This window comes from Schistocerca gregaria, chromosome 3, assembly GCF_023897955.1.
Source record: "Schistocerca gregaria isolate iqSchGreg1 chromosome 3, iqSchGreg1.2, whole genome shotgun sequence".
Lineage (NCBI taxonomy): Eukaryota > Metazoa > Arthropoda > Insecta > Orthoptera > Acrididae > Schistocerca > Schistocerca gregaria.
The window spans coordinates 873,848,818-873,869,194 of NC_064922.1; the positions used below are offsets into that span (position 1 = coordinate 873,848,818).

At 42.7% G+C, this 20,377-nt stretch overlaps 1 protein-coding gene across 1 annotated transcript in view; it reads left to right on the forward strand.

Annotated features, from left to right (window-relative positions):
* Positions 1–4,825: 4,825 nt before the first annotated feature.
* The window catches only part of LOC126354945 (cytochrome P450 6k1-like), an 80,319-nt gene continuing 64,767 nt past the window's right edge, over positions 4,826–20,377 (forward strand). Inside the window, exons 1-2 of the mRNA XM_050005029.1 lie at positions 4,826–5,040; positions 17,678–17,904. Of these exons, the coding sequence (XP_049860986.1) occupies positions 17,685–17,904 (220 nt within the window). The 5' untranslated portion in view covers positions 4,826–5,040; positions 17,678–17,684. The remainder of the gene's footprint in view (positions 5,041–17,677; positions 17,905–20,377) is intronic.

The following is a 20,377-nucleotide window of genomic DNA, read 5'->3' on the forward strand; positions in this document are numbered from 1 at the left end:
CTAGTGTAACCTGGTCATTTAATTTGTTTTGGTATGAAATTTAGCCCAACTTTACCTCCCACTCTATAAAAGTCTACGTATCACCAAAACTATGTATTCACAAACTGTTATCCAACTTACACTCGTATACCAACCTTTGACTACAAAGAATCTAATCTGAAGTGAACTGTAACTGATCTGAATGCAGCTTGCCTTTGTAGTAAATGCGCAACAGAAATAAAACAATTACCTGGTCCCAATAAAAATTTCCACTTACCTCTCGTCTTGACAACATTGCTGCAGATTTCTCGAAAGCACATACAGCAAACAGCAACCAGGCAGCTGCTAAGCCGAATTTCTGTTTCTAAATGCATATGAGGTAAATCGTAATGATGAACAGTGGGTTGGGGAGAGTAACTATTGTTACTGAATGATATTCCAAAACATCGATTTTAGATGGAAGTATATAATCAAAAAAAGATAGAGAAGTTCGCGTGACCTTCACACACAACATTTTTGTGAACAATACTACGCTTAACAAAGTGAACAGTGATTTAAAAAGAATACAATGTTACCAGAGAATTTCTATAAAAAACCAAATTGCTTTATCAGTTAATATGTTACTGCATGACTCAGGGAAGCAAAGAGGATGGTCGGAGGGGGGTCTTTCCCTCAGCTCTGAGAAAGTTAAGTGAGTGACAGTAATCATTCCAACAAATTACATAGGCAGCGCTGCAGTCTTCCCTCGAACTTCGTCTCTTTAAAAACAGTTACATTATACAAAATTTATATTCCTTTCACTTTTCGTTGTATATATCCCATTCATCCTTTCTGTCATTTCTTCAACTAACAGATACAATTACAAGTCCACACAGGTTACTAAATACGTCCATCACCTACCACAGTTAAACTAAGAAAGTATCAGAGTGCTCAGACGCAAATACTTATGCCACAGCAAGACTAAAGACTGTTTAACAGTAACGTCACTTGCTCTGTCTCTAATGTGCACATCGGTGACATGCAAAAACTCGGAACCGGATGCTCCGCTTCTCTTGAAATGTTATCTTAACCGCTTCGGCCATCCAAACACGCTTTCCATCAGACCCAAATACCGAGCTACCCGGCGCCCTTAGGAGTTCGGAAGTTGGTGGTGCATCAGCAGTGAAAGCATCAAAGAGCACAGTGTGTTACACTGAGGCGACAAAGGTCATAGGACAGCGCTATGCACATAGACAGGTGACGGTAATATCGTGTACGCAAGGCACAAAAGGGCAGAGCATTTTCGGAGCTGTCATTTGCACTCACATCTTTCATGGGGAAAGGTTCCTGACTTGATGGTGGCCGCACGTTGATAATTAACAGACTTTGAACGCGGAATAGTAGTTGGAGCTAGGGGCGTATGACATTCCATTTCGGAAGTCGTTAGGGAAGCCAACATTCCAAGATCTAGAGTGTGAAGACATGCTGAGAGTATCAAATTTCAGACATTACCTCTCACTACGGACAAAGCGGTGCCCGAAGTCTTTCGGTTAACTACCGAAGCGACCAATGTTTAAGTAGAGTTATCAGTGCTAACAGACAAGCAACATTGCGTGAAATAATGTGGGGCTTACGACGTAAGTGGAGATGGGAGGATTCGAGTGAGGCGCAGACCCACGAAGCTACGGACACAAGTTGTCAACAAGACACTGTGCAAGCAGGTGGTGGCTCCATGTGATGTGAGTTCTACATCTACATCTATATCTACATTTATATCGGCAAGCCACCCAACGGTGTGTGGCGGAGGGCACTTTACGTGCCACTGTCATTACCTCCCTTTCCTGTTCCAGTCGCGTATGGTTCTGGGGAAGAACGACTGCCGGATAGCCTCCATGCGCTCTCGAATCTCTAATTTTACACGTGATCTCCTGGGGAGGTGTAAGTAGGGGGAAGCAATATATTCGAAACCTCATCCAGAAACGCACCCCCTCGAAACCTGGACAGCAAGCTACACCGCGAAGCAGAGCGCCTCTCTTGCAGAGTCTGCCACTTGAGTTTGCTAAACATCTCCGTAACGCTATCACGCTTACCAAATAACCCTGTGACGAAACGCACCGCTCTTCTTTGGGTCTTCTCTATCTCCTCTGTGAACCCGACTTGGTACAGATCCCACAATGATGAGCAATACTCAAGTGTAGGTCGAACGAATGTTTTGTAAGCCACCTCCTTTGTTGATGAACTACATTTTCTAAGGACTCTCCCAATGAATCTCAACCTGGCACCCGCCTTACCAACAACTAATTTTATATGATCATTCCACTTCAAATCGTTCCGCACGCATACTCCCAGATATTTTACAGAAGTAATTGCTACCAGTGTTTGTGCCGCTATCATATAATCATACAATAAAGGATCCTTCTTTCTATTTATTCGTAATACATTATATTTGTCTATGTTAAGGGTCAGTTGCCACTCCCTGCACCAAGTGCCTATCCGCTGTAGATCTTCCAGCATTTCGCTACAATTTTCTAATGCTGCAACTTCTCTGTATACTACAGCATCATCCGCGAAAAGCCGCATGGAACTTCCGACACTATCTGCTAGGTCATTTATATATGTTGTGAAAAGCAATGGCCCCATAACACTCCCCTGTGGTACCCCAGAGGTTAGTTTAACGTCTGTAGACGTCTCTCTATTGAGAACAACATGCTGCGTTCTGTTTGCTAAAAACTCTTCAATCTAGCCTCGCATCTGGTCTGATATTCCGTAGGCTCTTACTTAGTTCATCAGCCGACAGTGCAGAACTGTATCTAACGCCTTCGGGAAGTCAAGGAAATTCGCATTTATCTGGGTGCCTGTATCTAATATTTTCTGGGTCTCACGAACAAATAAAGCGAGTTGGGTCTCACACGATCGCTGTTTCCGGAATCCATGTTGATTCCTTCAGAGTAGATTCTGGGGTACCAGAAATGACATGATACCCGAGCCAAAAAAAAAAAAAAAAAATGTTCTAAAATTCTACATGCACCTGACTGTGTCTCCTGGCCCAACTGAAACGATCATTGACGAAATGGTTAAGTTCGGCTACATCGCGACCATTTGCAGCCATCCATTGACTTCATGTTCCCAAACAAACATGAAATTTTTATGGATGACAGTGTGTCATGTCACCGAGCCACAGTTGTTCGCGATTGGTTTGAGGAACATTCTCAACAGTTAGAGAGAATGATTTGCCCATTCAGATCGCCAGACATGAATTCTATTGAACATTTATGGGACATAATCGGGAGGTCAGTTCGTGCACAAATTCTGCACTGGCAACATTTTCGCAACTACGGACGGCTATTGAGGCAGCGTGGCTTAATGTTTCTGCAGGGAACATACAACCACTTGTTGAATCCACGCCACGTGTAGTTGCTGCATTACGACAGGCAAATGTTGGACTGACACGATATTAAGACACATCCCATAAAGAACATTTTAAACCAAAGGGAAATGCTTGCGAATACGCTCAGCGCTCTTAGACTCGCAGCATTATTAGAATTCTGAGAATTGCCAATGTTAATAGCACGCTGGAATGCAGCGGACGCATTTCTGCGAGACCTAAAATGCAGAGAACAGAGCTGATGTGTTACAGAGAGATTCTTTGTAAAATCAAGGCATTGTTGTGAACCGCCATGGCGAAAATTTTGATCTCAGGGAAGTTTAGGTCATTAATATTAACGAATCACTGTTCAGATTCATAGCGAGAGATTAATGACTTCAACGAGGTTTCAGCTTTAGCCGAAAAGTTGCAGTTCCATTGACGAATCAACTAGATTCTCCAGCAAGCTGTATAACCACTGTATTATTCAAAGTATAGCAGACAATTGTACCCGTTCAGGATACTAAACTCAAGAAGAAAAAAATTACTATGGCAACTACAAGCATTTTGAATGTTCCAAGACTTCTTACGTCACTGAATACAGTTGAATCCTTCTGCAGAAAACTTCAAGTATGATTCTATATCTGGCACTTAATACTTTCCGTGAGATTATTGTCGACCAGTAGGAAGTTATTTCAAGTTAGCGGCCATTTCTTTACTTTCATTCCTTTTGAGAGGATGGTGTAGGTCGTATAACTAATGGACACCGGCTGAGCCGGCCGTGGTGGCCGAGCGGTTCTAGACGCTACAGTCGGAAACCGCACAATCGCTACGGTCGCAGGTTCGAATCCTGCCTTGGGCATGGGTGTGTGTGATGTCCTTAGGTTAGTTAGGTTTAAATAGTTCTAAGTTCTAAGGAACTGATGACCTCAGACGGTAAGTCCCATAGTGGTCAGAGCCATTTGAACTACTTGAACACCTGCTGAACTGGAAAGAAAACAGAATTTAGGACACATGTTGACTAGAAGAAGGGGTCTGTTGAAATGACACACCCTGAGGCATCAAAGAATAGTCAGTTTGCTGAGAGAGGGAGGTGTAGGGGGAAAACCCTAGATGCGACCAACGCTTTACTACAGCTAGAATGTTGAAATGAATGTAGATTGTTTGTGCATAGGCTTCGACTCCCGTAGTTTGTTAGTAAATCGTTTTTCTGGGTCTGGTTCCGCATCACGTTTTAAAGTAATTGTCAGTGAATAAAACCGATATTTTGGCCAGAGTTGCAGTCGAACATCCTCCGTGTCTGCTCGTGGTTATAGGTGGCCATGTTACACAGAGTCGAGGAGTCTTGCACTGGATAGAACTGCATCATGTCAGACTCCAAACTGAATCCAGTAATAGTAATGACGCAATGAAATGTGAGATAATGTGTTTATCACAGATTCTCCTCGTTGGCCAGAGATAAGGTGTGTAGGAAGCTGACCTGGGTGTGCCGCCTTTATCTCAGTGTGCATCTGACGCGTCACAGCCCACGACGCGTGCTCGGTGGCTTAAATACGGCGTCGCAGCGACACGGCTGCTGTTTCCTCACACAGCGGCTTCCGACAGCTCCGGAAGCAGTTCGGGTCCTGACGAGTGCAGCCTACTTAGCTGCCTGTGGTAGAAGCTGTTTCCTTCTGGCTTTGCGTAGGGGCAAACACCGAGGAACCTTGGCGTTACAGGTCAGCAGTTTCTTTTATTGTCCACCACGCTTTATTTCAGTGTGTTACTTGTGTCGCCTGTGCTGCCGTTTTTATTGTGTTTAAGCCTTACTTTTATTAGTCTTCTTACTGGTTTGATGCAGCTTGCTATTACTTTCTCTCCTTGGCAAACCTAGGTTCCTCCTCAATTATTTGCTACATTAATTTCTGGCATTTCCTACATTTTTTTTCCATCTTCGGGTACCTCTAATAATGTGGTAGCTATTCCCGAATGTCTCAAAACATATCCTATCCTCCTCTCTCTTCTCAAAGTTAGTATTTTCCACATATATTCAGTGCCTCGTCAACTTCTCATTTTTCATCTTATACACACCTGGAAATTGAAATAAGAACACCGTGAATTCATTGTCCCAGGAAGGGGAAACTTTATTGACACATTCCTGGGGTCAGATACATCACATAATCACACTGACAGAACCACAGGCACATAGACACAGGCAACAGAGCATGCACAATGTCGGCACTAGTACAGTGTATATCCACTTTTCGCAGCAATGCATGCTGCTATTCTCCCATGGAGACGATCGTAGAGATGCTGGATGTAGTCCTGTGGAACGGCTTGCCATGCCATTTCCACCTGGCGCCTCAGTTGGACCAGCATTCGTGCTGGACGTGCAGACCGCGTGAGACGACGCTTCATCCAGTCCCAAACATGCTCAATGGGGGACAGATCCGGAGATCTTCCTGGCCAGGGTAGTTGACTTACACCTTCTAGAGCACGTTGGGTGGTACGGGATACATGCGAACGTGCATTGTCCTGTTGGAACAGCAAGTTCCCTTGCCGGTCTAGGAATGGTAGAACGATGGGTTCGATGACGGTTTGGATGTACCGTGCACTATTCAGTGTCCCCTCGACGATCATCAGAGGTGTACGGCCAGTGTAGGAGAACGCTCCCCACACCATGATGCCGGGTGTTGGCCCTGTGTGTCTCGGTCGTATGCAGTCCTGATTGTGGCGCTCACCTGCACGGCGCCAAACACGCATACGACCATCATTGGCACCAAGGCAGAAGCGACTCTCATCGCTGAAGACGACACGTCTCCATTCGTCCCTCCATTCACGCCTGTCGCGACACCACTGGAGGCGGGCTGCACGATGTTGGGGCGTGAGCGAAAGACGGCCTAACGGTGTGCGGGACCGTAGCCCAGCTTCATGGAGACGGTTGCTAATGGTCCTCGCCGACACCCCAGGAGCAACAGTGTCCCTAATTTGCTGGGAAGTGGCGGTGCGGTCCCCTACGGCACTGCGTAGGATCCTACGGTCTTGGCGTGCATCCGTGCGTCGCTGAGGTCCGGTCCCAGGTCGACGGGTACGTGCACATTCCGCCGACCACTGGCGACAACATCGATGTACTGTGGAGACCTCACGCCCCACGTGTTGAGCAATTGGGCGGTACGTCCACCCGGCCTCCCGCATGCCCACTATACGCCCTCGCTCAAAGTCCGTCAACTGCACATACGGTTCACGTCCACGCTGTCGCGGCATGCTACCAGTGTTAAAGACTGCGATGGAGCTCCGAATGCCACGGCAAACTGGCTGACACTGACGGCGGCGGTGCACAAATGCTGCGCAGCTAGCGCCATTCGACGGCCAACACCGCGGTTCCTGGTGTGTCCGCTGTGCCGTGCGTGTGATCATTGCTTGTACAGCCCTCTCGCAGTGTCCGGAGCAAGTATGGTGGGTCTGACACACCGGTGTCAATGTGTTCTTTTTTCCATTTCCAGGAGTGTATTTCAGCACCCTTCTGCAACATCTCACCTCAAACGCTTCATCAACATCTGTATCTACATACACACTCCACAAGTCACCTTACGGTGCTTGGCGGAGGGTGCCCTTTACTCTAATTTCTCGTATATTATCTTCATGGTCCTTACGCGAAATATACGTTGGCTGTAGGGTCGCTCTGCAGGCAGCTTCAAATGCCTGTGCTCTATATTTTCTTAATAGGGTTCCTCGAAAAGAACGTTTCCTTCGTTCGAGGGACTTCCATCTGGGATCCCGAAGCATCTCTGTAAAACTTGCGTGTTGTTCTAACCCAGCGGCTTGTTATTCGTACCTAATTCTAACAAATCTTGCAGCCCGCCTCCGAATTGCTTTGACCAGGTGTGGGGTCTAAACACTCAAGCAGTACCCAAAAATAGGTCGCACAAGCATCTTATATGCGGTCTCCTTTACAGATGAACTATACTTTCCTAAAATTCTCCCAATAAACCGTAATCGGCTACTCGACTTTCGTACCACAATTCTCACATCCATCTTCTACGTTTCAAGTACTATAACTAAGATGCAAGATTGTTAAAATTTGCCGTATTATTGGCGTAGACCATCAGTGAGTTATTATTATTAGCGACATAACAATAAGGCCATCATCCGTATTTACTGGCTCGTTTATATTGACCCGGTTGTAGTAATACAATACACCATCTTCGAGTCCGTCTATGACAATGGAGGATCACGTTGATATCGGAACTCATCACCATACTTTTGTAGAAAGTGCAGAAGACATCGCCGTCCGCAAAATTCCACATAACTTCTTATCGTCAGTGGTGTGTATGGTGGCAGCGCATCACCTCAACAATTGAGAACCGTAGGTGCCAAAGGAAAACCGTCACCGATTTTGAAATTGTGACATATATGCATGTACCTGACATTTGTTGAACTTATGGCGGACCAGCTTTATCTATATATGAACATTCATGAAAATCTGTCTCATCGAATTCTCGGATATTCATTTCTATATGGACCCAGGGCACAGAGCATAATTTTGTTGCTCTGCAGTGCTCCATTGTTATCTGAGATTTACAGTATAGTTTAGTGTCCACATCGTGTACGATGTCCGTACTTTACAACGTATCGTCAGTTTAATCTGTTCCTCAAGCCACATAACGTCCTTTATGAAAATTATTGCAACGAAGACCGCGAACTCTTGATATAGCTCATAATTACATGTATGGTCCATTTAGTGTCTCTTTTTTATGTTCTAATTCTAGCTTCACATAATTACAAGCTTTACAACTACGCTATATACGGAAATTTTGTGAATTAACGTTGATAATAAATATATTCTTAAATATTAGTTACTTTTTCATAACATAATGCGGATACATTATTTTTCATAGGAATTATAGCATGTTAAGACTTGGTTAAAAACAGTTCAGACCTACGACACTGGTGTTTGGTCTACAAATTTGATTTTCATGGACAACAATTTTTGATCATTGTGCCTATTATCCTCTTTTAGAAGTATGAGGATGGTCTGCTGTTTCACTGGAAGTCGGACTTTCAGTAAAATGACGTACAGTTATTGTGCAAAATTATGGTTCTCCAGACGTAATGAAAAGCTTTATATGCGTTGCCATATAATAGTAATGCAAATTCAGATTTAGGTTCCATGAGGTTTCCTAAATCATGTTAAGTGAGAGTCCTCATTCTGAACCAGTGTTCCTTCATTGATGACTTCGACGTTGAGGTGAAGTTCAACCTAATTAATCTTCAATCCCTCTTTCCGTCCTACGTTACAAACCAACGACGTAACCATTCAAGATCGCAGTAGATGCTCTCTTGCTGTGAAAGAACCTAGTAAACAAGATGATAGAGGGTGTAGTTCCGTATTCCGCCAGACAGCTCGTTACATAAAACGCACTGGAAGCAATAGCGTTACTGAAGAATTAAATTGGGCTCTTAGTTGGCGAGAGAAGGAAGATTCAGTTGGCTTTGTTTTTAAACTCTAATAACAGCCGTGTTTGGAGACTACATTATAGGAATTCAGATTTGCCTACTAAGCAAATAACTGTTGTTTATAAATGACACAATCACCGTGTTATGTGATGTTCAAAAGTGTAATTTGCGAAAGCAGTTCCCTTTGCAGGTGACAAGCTATAATTATACAATAATGTAAAGAGAGTTCAGTGGAACCCAGTAGTCCAGAAAATAAGAACTGAGTAAAGGTACCCAGTGACGGTAGTACAAAAGTGCTGAAATCAAATAACAGCTGTTTGCTTAAAGGGTAGCCTGAATTCCTATAAATGGATCAGTCAGATTCGTCATTATTTTTGTTAACTGCGCACATCTAGTCATGACAGACGTCTTCCAACTTCGTTAAGGAATTATTTAACAGGATTTAGTACATTTACAATAACGAATAGGGCTCCTGAGACTGTAGGTGACGCTCCAGTTCCTATTTTAGTTACAAATTGGCCATATTCTCAGTAGGTGCATATCTGGAATGCTGAAATGACATTGACTACCTTGAACAACTATAGCTGTTTAGAGTGACGGAACTATATTAATAGCCATGCATAATGCCCCAACTGATAAATCTGTGAAAAGAATATGAAGGCAAAACATAAAGTTCTCTGAAGCTGAGACACATATTTTTTCAAGGAGCGATCTGTTTCTTCCGAGAATAATACAGAGTTAACCGTAAACATACCGAGTCTGTATTGTGCCCACTATTTGGCGTTACGATGTAATGCCTTAAAAAGATGGAATCAGGGCAAGAAAAAAAAGCATTTGTGTGCTGAAAATGTGTGATGTTTAACTATTGCAACAGAGCAGTTTAGAACCGAGCGAGGTGGCGCAGTGGTTAGCACACTGGACTCGGAATCGGGAGGACGACGGTTCAATCCCGTCACCGGCCATCCTGATTTAGGTTTTCCGTGATTTCACTAAATCGTTTCACGAAAATGCCGGGATGGTTCCTTTGAAAGAGCACGGCCGATTTTCCTCCCAATCCTTCCCTAACCCGAGCTTGCGCTCCGTCTCTAATGACCTCGTTGTCGACGGGACGTTAAACACTAATCTCCACCACCAGAGCAGTTTACTTTCAGGAGGAATTATGGAAAAACGCCATATAAACACAGCGCTTTGTGTTCGTATCGACAGTTTAGGGGCACTTTTGTCTCTATAAACATATGGGGCACGGAACATCATCGTGAAACTGTGGCGAATGAACGAGAATCGCCGAAGGTTGAAGTTTGCTGTGAAATGTCACAAACGAAGCTGTATGAGCCGATTTTCGATCAGAAGACTGTGACAGATACCTCTTATCCTGATATGCTGCAGTTGTGGCTGTTTACACAACTGGCTGCTGAATCCGAGAATTTCAAAAAAATGGCTCTGAGCACTATGGGACTAAACTTCTGAGGACATTAGTCCCCTAGAACTTAGAAATAATTGAACCTAACGTACCTAAGGACATCACACACATCCATGCCCGAGGCAGTATTCGAACCTGCGACCGTAGTGGTCTCGCGGTTCCAGACTGCAGCTCCTAGAACCGCACGGCCACTTCGGCCGGCCGAGAATTTCATTTTCGAGCAAGACAGAGCACCACTTCGCTGGAGCATCAACGTTAGTTGCTGCCTAAACGACGAATCTCCGCATCGCGGAATTGGAATGATGTGAATCTGTCCCCTGCGATGACCATCGACAAGCTACATGAGCTATGGAAAGGACAATTTTTTGGACGAGTGTCGTGTGAGTAGAGGGAGACCCATTGATAATTTGTGAAGTGGAAAATGCAGACACGGTGAGTTCTATTAATGCATTGATCGTATCTGCACATGTGATAGTTGGGAAACCATGAAGCTATGAAAACGAATGAATCCTTTATAATAGTTCTGAATTTGTGCACCTAAACAACAGCAGCTCTGGTACTGAAATAAACATTTTACACGACACATTTTAAACACAAGAGTTTCACACATTATCTGTAATTATTGTGAGATAGACCGATGCGGCGTATGTTTTTTTATCGCTCTTGTCATTTTCGACTTTCCCTTCCACTCCTGATAAAGACAGTGCTTGAAGTTTTCAGATCGCTGTAGATAAGTAAGGCGTGCTTGTCATATGAGGAACAACACGAAAAAAATATCGAGCGCCAGTTATTTTCTAACTTTTATTTGGATATCGTTTAACAGAACGATGTGTTTCCCTACTTCATCAATGTGTATCACGCATCTTCAATGGGTTCCTCGCAGTGCCTTTGAAATTATGGATAATTACTTATAAACACAAGTGGCCAAACGTAAAAACATTCTCGCACTCATTCATAGACGGGGGTAGTGGCAGTGTGAGCTCTTTCGGACTCCGCAGCGAGGTCGCACAGTCCGCTTGCGGCAATGGTCGGTGGCTGTCATGTTTATACTCCACCCAGCCGAACATCGCGACCAACTGTACGCTTCATATCCTCCTGTAAAGTGTTTAGTGGTTATGCAAGCGTTCGCCCGAAAGTCCTACCTTTCTTTAGGTTTTCCTTACGGTCAGGGAATATCCAAGACAGTTGGTTGGTAGAGATGATCGATTTATGAGAACGAGACATTTCATCTATAGTACGATTCATTTTATTTTCTATTTTTATTTTTATTTTTGTAAATTCTGCTTTCTTTACAATTATTAGCGATTAAATTTGTCCAAGAGCTTTTGACACACAGAGAGTACAGATTCTTACGAAACACAACTGCCGCCTTATTCGCACGAAGTAATGAGTGCTGTGAATAAAGGAACTAAAATTGATTCCATATTTCTAGTTTTCCAGAAGGCTTTTGAATGGAGTATCATTTCAGTTCTGTGACTGTATTCGTGATTTCCCCCATTCATAGTAAGTGACGAAAAAACATCGAATTAATAATGTCTCATGTTTGCCAAGGGGGTGTTATAGGCCCTCTGCTTTTCCTAATCGATATAAACGATTTAGGAGACAACCTGAGCAGTCCCCCAAGACTGTTTATAGATGATACTGTTATTACTGCGTAGTAAAGTCATCGGAAGTACAAAACCAACTTCAAAAGGGCCCAGCCAAGATATCTCTATGAAGAGAAAGGTGGTAAATGGCTCTGAATAATGATAGGTGTGAAGTCATCAACATTAGCGCTAAAACAAATGCATTTAATTTCGTTTACACGATAAATCGCACAAATTTAAAGGCTCTAAACTAAAGTAAATACCTGGGGATTACAATTATGAACAACTTAAATCGGAAAGATCACATAAATAATGTTGTGGGGAAGGCGAACCAAAGACTGCGTTCTATTGACAGAATGCTTAGAACAGGCAACACAACTACTAAAGAGAATGCTTACAGTACGCCCGTCCGTCCTCTTCTGAATTGTGTGCGATCCGCGAAATAGGAGAGAAAGTGTCACGGATCTGATAGGCGAGATGGAATAGCAGTCATTAAAACAAGACGTGTTTCGATGCGGCGAGACCTTTTCACGAAATTTAAATAACCCCCTTTCTCCACCGAATGCGGAAATATTTTTTTGCCGCCCACGTGGATAGAAAAAAATGATCATCGCAATAAAATAAGAGAAATCAGAATTCGCACGAAAAGGTGTTCGTTTATCCTGCGCATCCTTTGAGAGTGGAAAGGTAGAGAAATAGTATGGAGGTCGTTCAGTGTACCCTCTGCCAAGCACTTAAGTGTGACAACTCTTGTAGACAATGATGTAGTTGTAGATAAAAATTTATATTTACATTGGGCATATAAGACTCCCTCGTACTTTCTGGTTTCTTTTTCAACACCAGACGACGCAACGGAATAATTTATAGCCAAGGTATATCTACCTTTAGTGCCTCGAAAAGAGCTATAATGACAAGGAAAATCAACGACCCACGTTTCCGATGAGCTGCTGCAACATCCACCTCACATAAAAGTCCCCAAGTTCCCGTCCGACTTGTGAGGCGGCGGGTAAAATGTATATAACTTTTAGTTGGTGGTTTATGTAGTTAGTGTTTGCAGTTCGCCGTCTTTCTCACTCGAGCCTGCCAACTATTTTTGTGGTCAGCCAGAAAATGATGGAGAACGTACTGATCATAGTTCCCAGTCTGCACGATCACATTCTTGTCTAGCCCACTGAAAGAAATGTTTCTATTCTCTTTCTGCTTAGCGGAACCAGGAATATGATAATAAATGAAGGTATAAAGTTGAAGTTCATACACACATTTAGTAAAGTATCTCACTCACAATTCGAAAGTGAATATGTTCAAGTGACCGTACATCCTTTATACTAAAAAGTATTGTTATCAGTTCAGAGGCGAGCTCTACGATACGTTGTCTTTCACCCTGACTACTAATACTCAAATAAATGTTCCAATTACATACTCGCCACAAAAGTGGAAGTAATAGCCACCACTTGCCACGCCAATTTGAAGAATTCAGAGCCGGCACACTAACAGATACTTCACAAATCTAAGCGATCCAGGATGGTGTACACAGTATCAGCTATTACAGAAAATACGCGTTTTGTCACAGTCCTTCTCTGACGTCATCCGAGGCAGAGCGCAATCCGGCGTTTGACAGACGCGGATCTTCCAGTGGCTTAGTCCGAAGTGAACTTTCTTCCTATTTTTTTTCCGTTATTGCATTTCAATTCCCCCGCCCGAAGGGGTGAGGGGCGGGCTGAAAGCAGTGTAATAGGCCGCTCTAAAATCTACAGAAAAGTTGAAAAACATAATGATAATATAACAAAACAATAAAAACAGGTGATAAAACGGAGACATTGTAAAGAAACTGTAAAATGGCGGTACGTTGCGAAATTTAAAATATAAGAACACGGCGTTGACGCTGCGGATGAAGACACACAGTAAGTAGACAGGCACAAAAAAAAAAAAAAAAAAAAAAAAAAAAAAAAAAAAAAAAAAAAACACGGCGGCAGTCTGGTTTCTGTTGGCACTAGATAAGAAACACAACTAGCGACAGTATATTAAAAAACTAAAAACCCGTCTCGATTGCGAAAAAAGCACCTAGTGTTAAGTGTTAACCCAGGTTTCAGCGTAGATAACTACACCTTCTTCAGAACAACAATAAAACCCACAAGTGCCTAAGTAGTCCTTTGTCAATGATGAAAAGAACACCATAGCTGTACACTTACAAACAAGAAATAAAAGGAAAACACAAACAGTACATACGTACAAAGTCAAAACCACTACTTAACTTAATGGTGTACGCTGCACCTCACACCGGCCTATGTTCGATGGGCCATGACCAGCCATAAACTGCAGCTACAAATGGTCGCTCACTTACAAGCCTGACCCGCTATCTATGCACATGCGCAAGACAAGGGAAGTTACTTGAATGCGCATGCATATACGAATACGAGAAAGTTTATACATGGATCGGGGCTAAATAGCCCATATATTCCCAACCGTGGATCAACGTATATCAAAGAATGAAATGGATAGAAGAAGAGACTGGCTACATAAGAAATGAAACCTACAAATAACCGCACACGGTTGCTTATTCTAGTAAAGAAACCTGTATACGAAGCTACCTATGAGAACAGGAGGAACTCTTAAAAACTATACCTAAAGCCAGTAGTTAGTCCTGGGGGGGGGGGGGGGGGGGGGAGGTAGATGACGAGACGTAATCTAAAGACGTCGTGGTAATAAAGATATAGGGATGAAACGTGTGGTGTTCAACGGGCTAAAATCACCTTCATCGTAAAAGGAAAATGAGGATAAAAAGAAAGAAGATGAAGAGCTTGACCAACCCCGCTCGCCAATCAGCGCGCGCATGTGATAATCACCAGATCATCAGATTTACAAGTATGAAGAACAAAGCAAATGTACGAAACCTTCAAAAAAATTTCTATCTCTTAGTAGGAGTTGGTCATTGAGGATATTGTCTTTAACATGTTACAGATGCTTAAAGATCTGCATTTCTTCCAAAATATCCAGTTTTAAGCCCTTAACCTCGGCATGAAGTAACTCGATATTAACTGGAGGGCTCAGCGCATGAGCCGTTTGCACAAGGTGTTCCGCATAAGTAGAGCCCTTAGTACCGTCACCGCTTCTAGTAGGAATATTCTCTTTATACCTGAGACCCAGAACTCGCCCCGTTTGTCCGATGTAAAATTTTGGACAATGCCCGCATGTAATTTTATATACTCCTGATTGGGAACGTTTATCGCTCTTACTCTGCAAGGAGTGAATTAAATTCCTATGTAACCTATTATTAGTAGAATAGGCGACTCTGAAATTATGGGCTTTGAGTAAACGCCCTAATTTGTAACTTATATTGCCTACGTAAGGGATAGATATCGTTGCCACCTGTTTGTCATCTAACACATCTCCTAGGGTGGAAGACGTAATATTACTTTTATTTATTTTCTTGTTATACATCTGTCTTAGCAACTGAAGCCTATAGTCATTATTTATAGCAATATTCTCAAGTGTGACCAGTTTCTACCGCATCTGGTGCAAGACGGATAGCTGTAACTCGGTGAATATTAGCATGAAAAAAGACCATCTTATGGGCGTACGGATGGGCCGAGTCTGCAGGTATAAGATTGACAGAAAACGTGTTTTTCCGAAAAATATTAAATTAAATGCGGTTGTCAACCACGGTTAAAGTGAGATCCAAAAAATTTAATGACCTATTATCGGATTCTCGCTCAATTGTAAAACTGATATTATGGTGAAGCTCATTAAAAATCGAAAAAAATATGGTCTACATCATTTTGAGAACCATCAATGATTAATAGAATGTCGTCAACATATCTTTTGTAACATTTTATTCTCCTAATAACCTCTCTGCGCAGACGCATGAAGGTGGCGTGGCGCTACAAGCAGTGAACTCGGGAAGTCCCGGCACACACGCCCGCCTCTGTTACGCATCAGACTGATCGCTGACCAGGGAAAACGTGCTTAACACGAGGCTGCCGTCTTCTGCGCGCTCCGTTTGGTACGATGCAGTTTCGGAAACGATTTCGAAAAAGCGGAAAAGATACAGGATCAATCACACGCCTGGCTCACTCTGCGACTACTGCCACGTTAATGAAGAAATAGCATTAGGCTTCCGTGGTCGCATGGAAATGGACAACGAAGGGACTGGTGCCATGAACCGCACGGCACCGTATATAATTGAAATAGCGTGCATTTTAAAGCAGAGTTTTCGATATTTTACGAAATGAAAAAAATCTAAAAGGCAGAATGAAAGTAATGAAAATATATCTGAAACATGAAGAAGTAGCACTGCACTTTCTCTAAAATATGAAGTAACTGTTCTAGTGGAAACATATTTGGATGACACAAACATTAGATGTAGGATATGCGTATAGGTTTAGAGGTCTGTTGGATTGTAACTGTAGGGAAAGAGCTGATTTTTGGGTGGACTGAGGGGAGCTTGATGGCCGAGCGGTTGTAGGCGCTTCAGTCTGGAACCGCGCGACCGCTACAGTGGCAGGTTCGAATCCTGCCTCGTGCATGGATGCGTGTGATGTCCTTAGGTCAGTTAGATTTAAGTAGTCCTAAGTCTAGGGGACTAATCACCTCAGATGTTAAGTCCCATAGTGCTCAGAGCCATTTTGAGCCATTGAGGGGAGACAGAAAAGGAGTAGGAGACTTCGGTGTGAGGAAGACAGTAGAATGAAGAGGAGAGTGGGAGCGTAAGATGGAAATAGAAGGGGTAGGCTTGATAAAGTGTGAGAGAGGTGGGTTCAAAAACAGTTCAAATGGCTCTGAGCACTATGGGACTTAACATCTTGGGTCATCAGTCCGCTAGAACTTAGAACTACTTAAACCTAACTAATCTAAGCACATCACACACATGCATGCCCGAGGCAAGATTCGAACCTGCGACCGTAGCAGTCGCGCGGTTCCACACTGAATCGCCTAGAACCGCTCGACCACACCGGCCGGCAGAGAGATGGGGAAAGATGGCAGTTGGTAATATTGTGTCCCTAGTTGATAAGGCACATCGAAGACGTTACAAACATTTATTAAATGGATAAAACACGATTGCACTATATAGATGATGAATAATTATGTACATATCTTTTACACGTCTTTTATACACGGCAGTTCTCTGTTCCAGCAGTTTTCTGGTTTATTCACTCGATAGCTGTGCTGTTACCATGAGAAATCGCTGGATATCTGTTAATATATTTGTAGAATCGTGTTATGCCCTTTTGTTCTCAATGCAAGCCTTCCGAGATCTGGGTGGAATTCGGTGTGCGGTGTCTTAGAATATGCGCGGATGTTCCTATTTGAGGGATGTTGAGACGAGGGAATGTGCCAACAAAGTACAGAGGTGTCATTGAGTCGAGATGGGAATTTGATGAAATGACAGAGTATCCTTGTAAGAGAAAGAACGGTCGTGGAAAGCGAGGCGGAATGCACGGCGTTGAGGTATTTCGAGGAACTGACAGAAGTTGGGTGGAACGAATACCCATACGACATTGGCATAGCAAAGCAGAAGTCGGATCAAGGGTTCGCATGCGTGAAGGATAGTGGTGGGACGCAATTCCCCTGTTTTTCCTGGTAGTTGTTTTAGTCTATTGGGCGCTTTTGTTGAATTATTAGTAGGTGAGGTTAGGATGTTAGTTTTAAAAAAAATTACTGGGCAGGAAAAGCTTTCAGTACGGGAACGGGGTGCAGAACAAGGGTTTGCTTTTCACACAGCGTTTCCTTACCTCTATAAATACAATTAGATCCTCGTTTATATATAGTTTACAAAAACACACACTTACACTCAGTTACTTTTGTCGTGAACCCCGAAGCCTGCAAAAAGCTTACCTAACACAGCGTCCGCGTCCAAAGACCCCTTGCAAAATATCTGCTGGATGCTGATGCCCGTTCTTCTTTTCCTTTTTCCAGACTGTAGATGGCGCTGCTTCTGGACTCCTGGATCGGCGACTTGGTCGTCGTTTTGTCGGCGGCCTTGCTCGCTCTTTACCTGTGGTTCTCCAGTAGCTACAACTACTGGAAGAAGAAGGGAGTGCCGTACGTGGAACCTACTCTCCCGTTTGGAAACTTCACGAGAACCTTTCTCGGCAGGGAAGCTCTCGGTGTGACCATACAGAAAATATACAATCGACTGCCAAGTAAGTTATTTACGGAGAATTTTCATTATGCGTTATTAAGTGGGATTATTATATCAGCTGTGTTAGTTCTTGCATCTTTTTTGCATTTTTTCCTGGAATTAAATTTCCCGCCCGGGATTGCGAGCTTTTCGTGGAGATGAATCACTTATCTTTTGTATTCAGGACGTGTTGAGAAATCAATGTTCGTACAGAGTAGGCTAAGAATCATAGGGCGTACTTTATCGGCAAGTTTATAGTCCTCAAGAGACGTTTTGCTACACTCTTGATCCGTGAGCTGAGTGAAACGTGTGCTGCTAGAGCCCAGTTACACGTTCCTTAAGCGCGTAAGAGACTGTGGAGGTGATGAGACTCCCTAAACTCGCTATCCCCAACCTGTGTGCTAGATGTTGCGCGACAGCACCGACGGCAAATCTATATGCGTGCGTGATAGCGGATAGGATGTCACACGAATTATGCCGAGAGAAGCATTCGCTCACACGTGTGCTTTCAAACTTTGAGACCGCCTATAGCTGTGCATTCATAAGCTCTCGCGGTGTGCCATCAAAATGTTGTCGCACTCGACTGTCGATTATTTAGCAAAGTCGATCACGAACACTAGCAAGAAACTCATTGCTTCATTAGCTGGAAATATGTACCATGTAATTTCAGTAAGTTAAAACATAAGACGTGTTTCTAGTAATAGCACTTCACTACTGATTGCTTGCTGATTCCGTAGATAGCGCACAATTCTTCCGAAATAGAAGAAGTCCGTATTTTGAATGTTGAAATCAGTTAAATTTAGCTCGCCATATTTTGCTACCATGAATTGATGACCTATAACGACTAAAGATCCTAATAAGATCATTGGTCTCATGGGAGACCTATTCCTTCAGCTAATTCCAAAACTGTGTTAAGTATCAACAAGAGAATTTATGATTAAACAACAGAATTCCCTTAAATGATCGTTTTGAAAAGTAACGTTCATTAACCAAAGCTACACACCGAAAGAATATGTTTTAATCAGTAAATTGGAACCTGAGTGCTTCAGGTGAGTTATTATTGATAAAATAACAATCACAATGTCAAATTCTTCATTGTTGTTGTGGTATTCAGTCTGAAGACTGGTTTGATGCAGATCTCCATGTTATTCTGTCCTGAGCAGGCCTTTTCGTCTCCAAATAATTAGTGTAACCTACATCCTTCCGAATCTCCTTACTGTATTCAACTCTTACTTTCACTCTACGATTTTACCCCCCCCCCCCCCCCCCAACTTCTCTCCATTGCTAAACTGGTGATCCCTTGATGTCTCAGAATGCGTCCTATCAACCGATCCCTTCTGATAGTCAGGCTGTGCCTCACAAAATTTTTTCCCCGTAATTCTATTCAGAACCTCCACATTAGTTATGTAATTTACCCGTCTAAACTTCAGCATTTTTCTGTAACATCACATCCACGCTCCTATCTGTAGACGCCAGTTTTGTTTCTCCATAAATTCGTAAATATTACAGAGTATCAAACTCTAAGGCCGGTTTTGGAATCAACAGAAAAATTCCTATAAGATGAGACATTTTATACATCATTTCACTGTCGTTTTAAATTTGGTAAAAATTACACTTTATGTGTTTCATTAATAAAACAGAAAGATTTGTCGAAGGAATAGATGATATACACATCACGACTTCTGTAATATACAAAGGACAAACTCTTTTACTTATAAACTAACATAAACTGAATCATTGGTAGCCATAAGACAGATTACTTCCACTACTAAGTACATATTTATACTTTGTTGTTGAGACGTGACATGCCCTAAAATGGTGGGGAGAGCCATTCTTACATATAGATGTTTAAATGACGCCACAGACTGTTCACGTAACTTTCAGGTGATCATGTGACCGACAAATCGAGTATTTTTGCGATTGTCTACCAAAGTTAGATTGGCACCAATGAACAAACATGGCCGAGGCCCGATTTTCGTTGGCGCTGTAAATTCTTTTATTATGTTTGAAGTTGGGGACATTCATCAGGCAAATAACTGTCACGTTTGATGTTGAACCTTCAGATATCCTTTAATTTGCACAATTCACTTCGCTACTCGTTTCGGTCACATGACCATTATCAAGCATGAGCTGGCATGAACGGTTGGAAAGTTATAACATAATAAGAGTACTTTGCCCTTTCTGAGCCCAGAATAGTAGTAAAAAAAATTACAATAATAGCTGTGTACAATTCTGTTATCTTTGTTTACTAATAAATGTCCTAATATGGATAAAGCTGCTGATTATTGGCTGGTACAGCCAACACAGTGGCAGCACAAGTCAACCTTGAGACCAAATTCCTACAAAAGAACTGCAGTCAGGCTAATTAACTCATCGTGTTATCACATCCTAAAGTTTTATATCAGAAATTAATTGTTTATGAACGTCGAGGTTGGGATGTTCAGATGTTCAAATGTGTGTGAATTTGTAAGTGACCAAACTGCTGAGGTCATCGG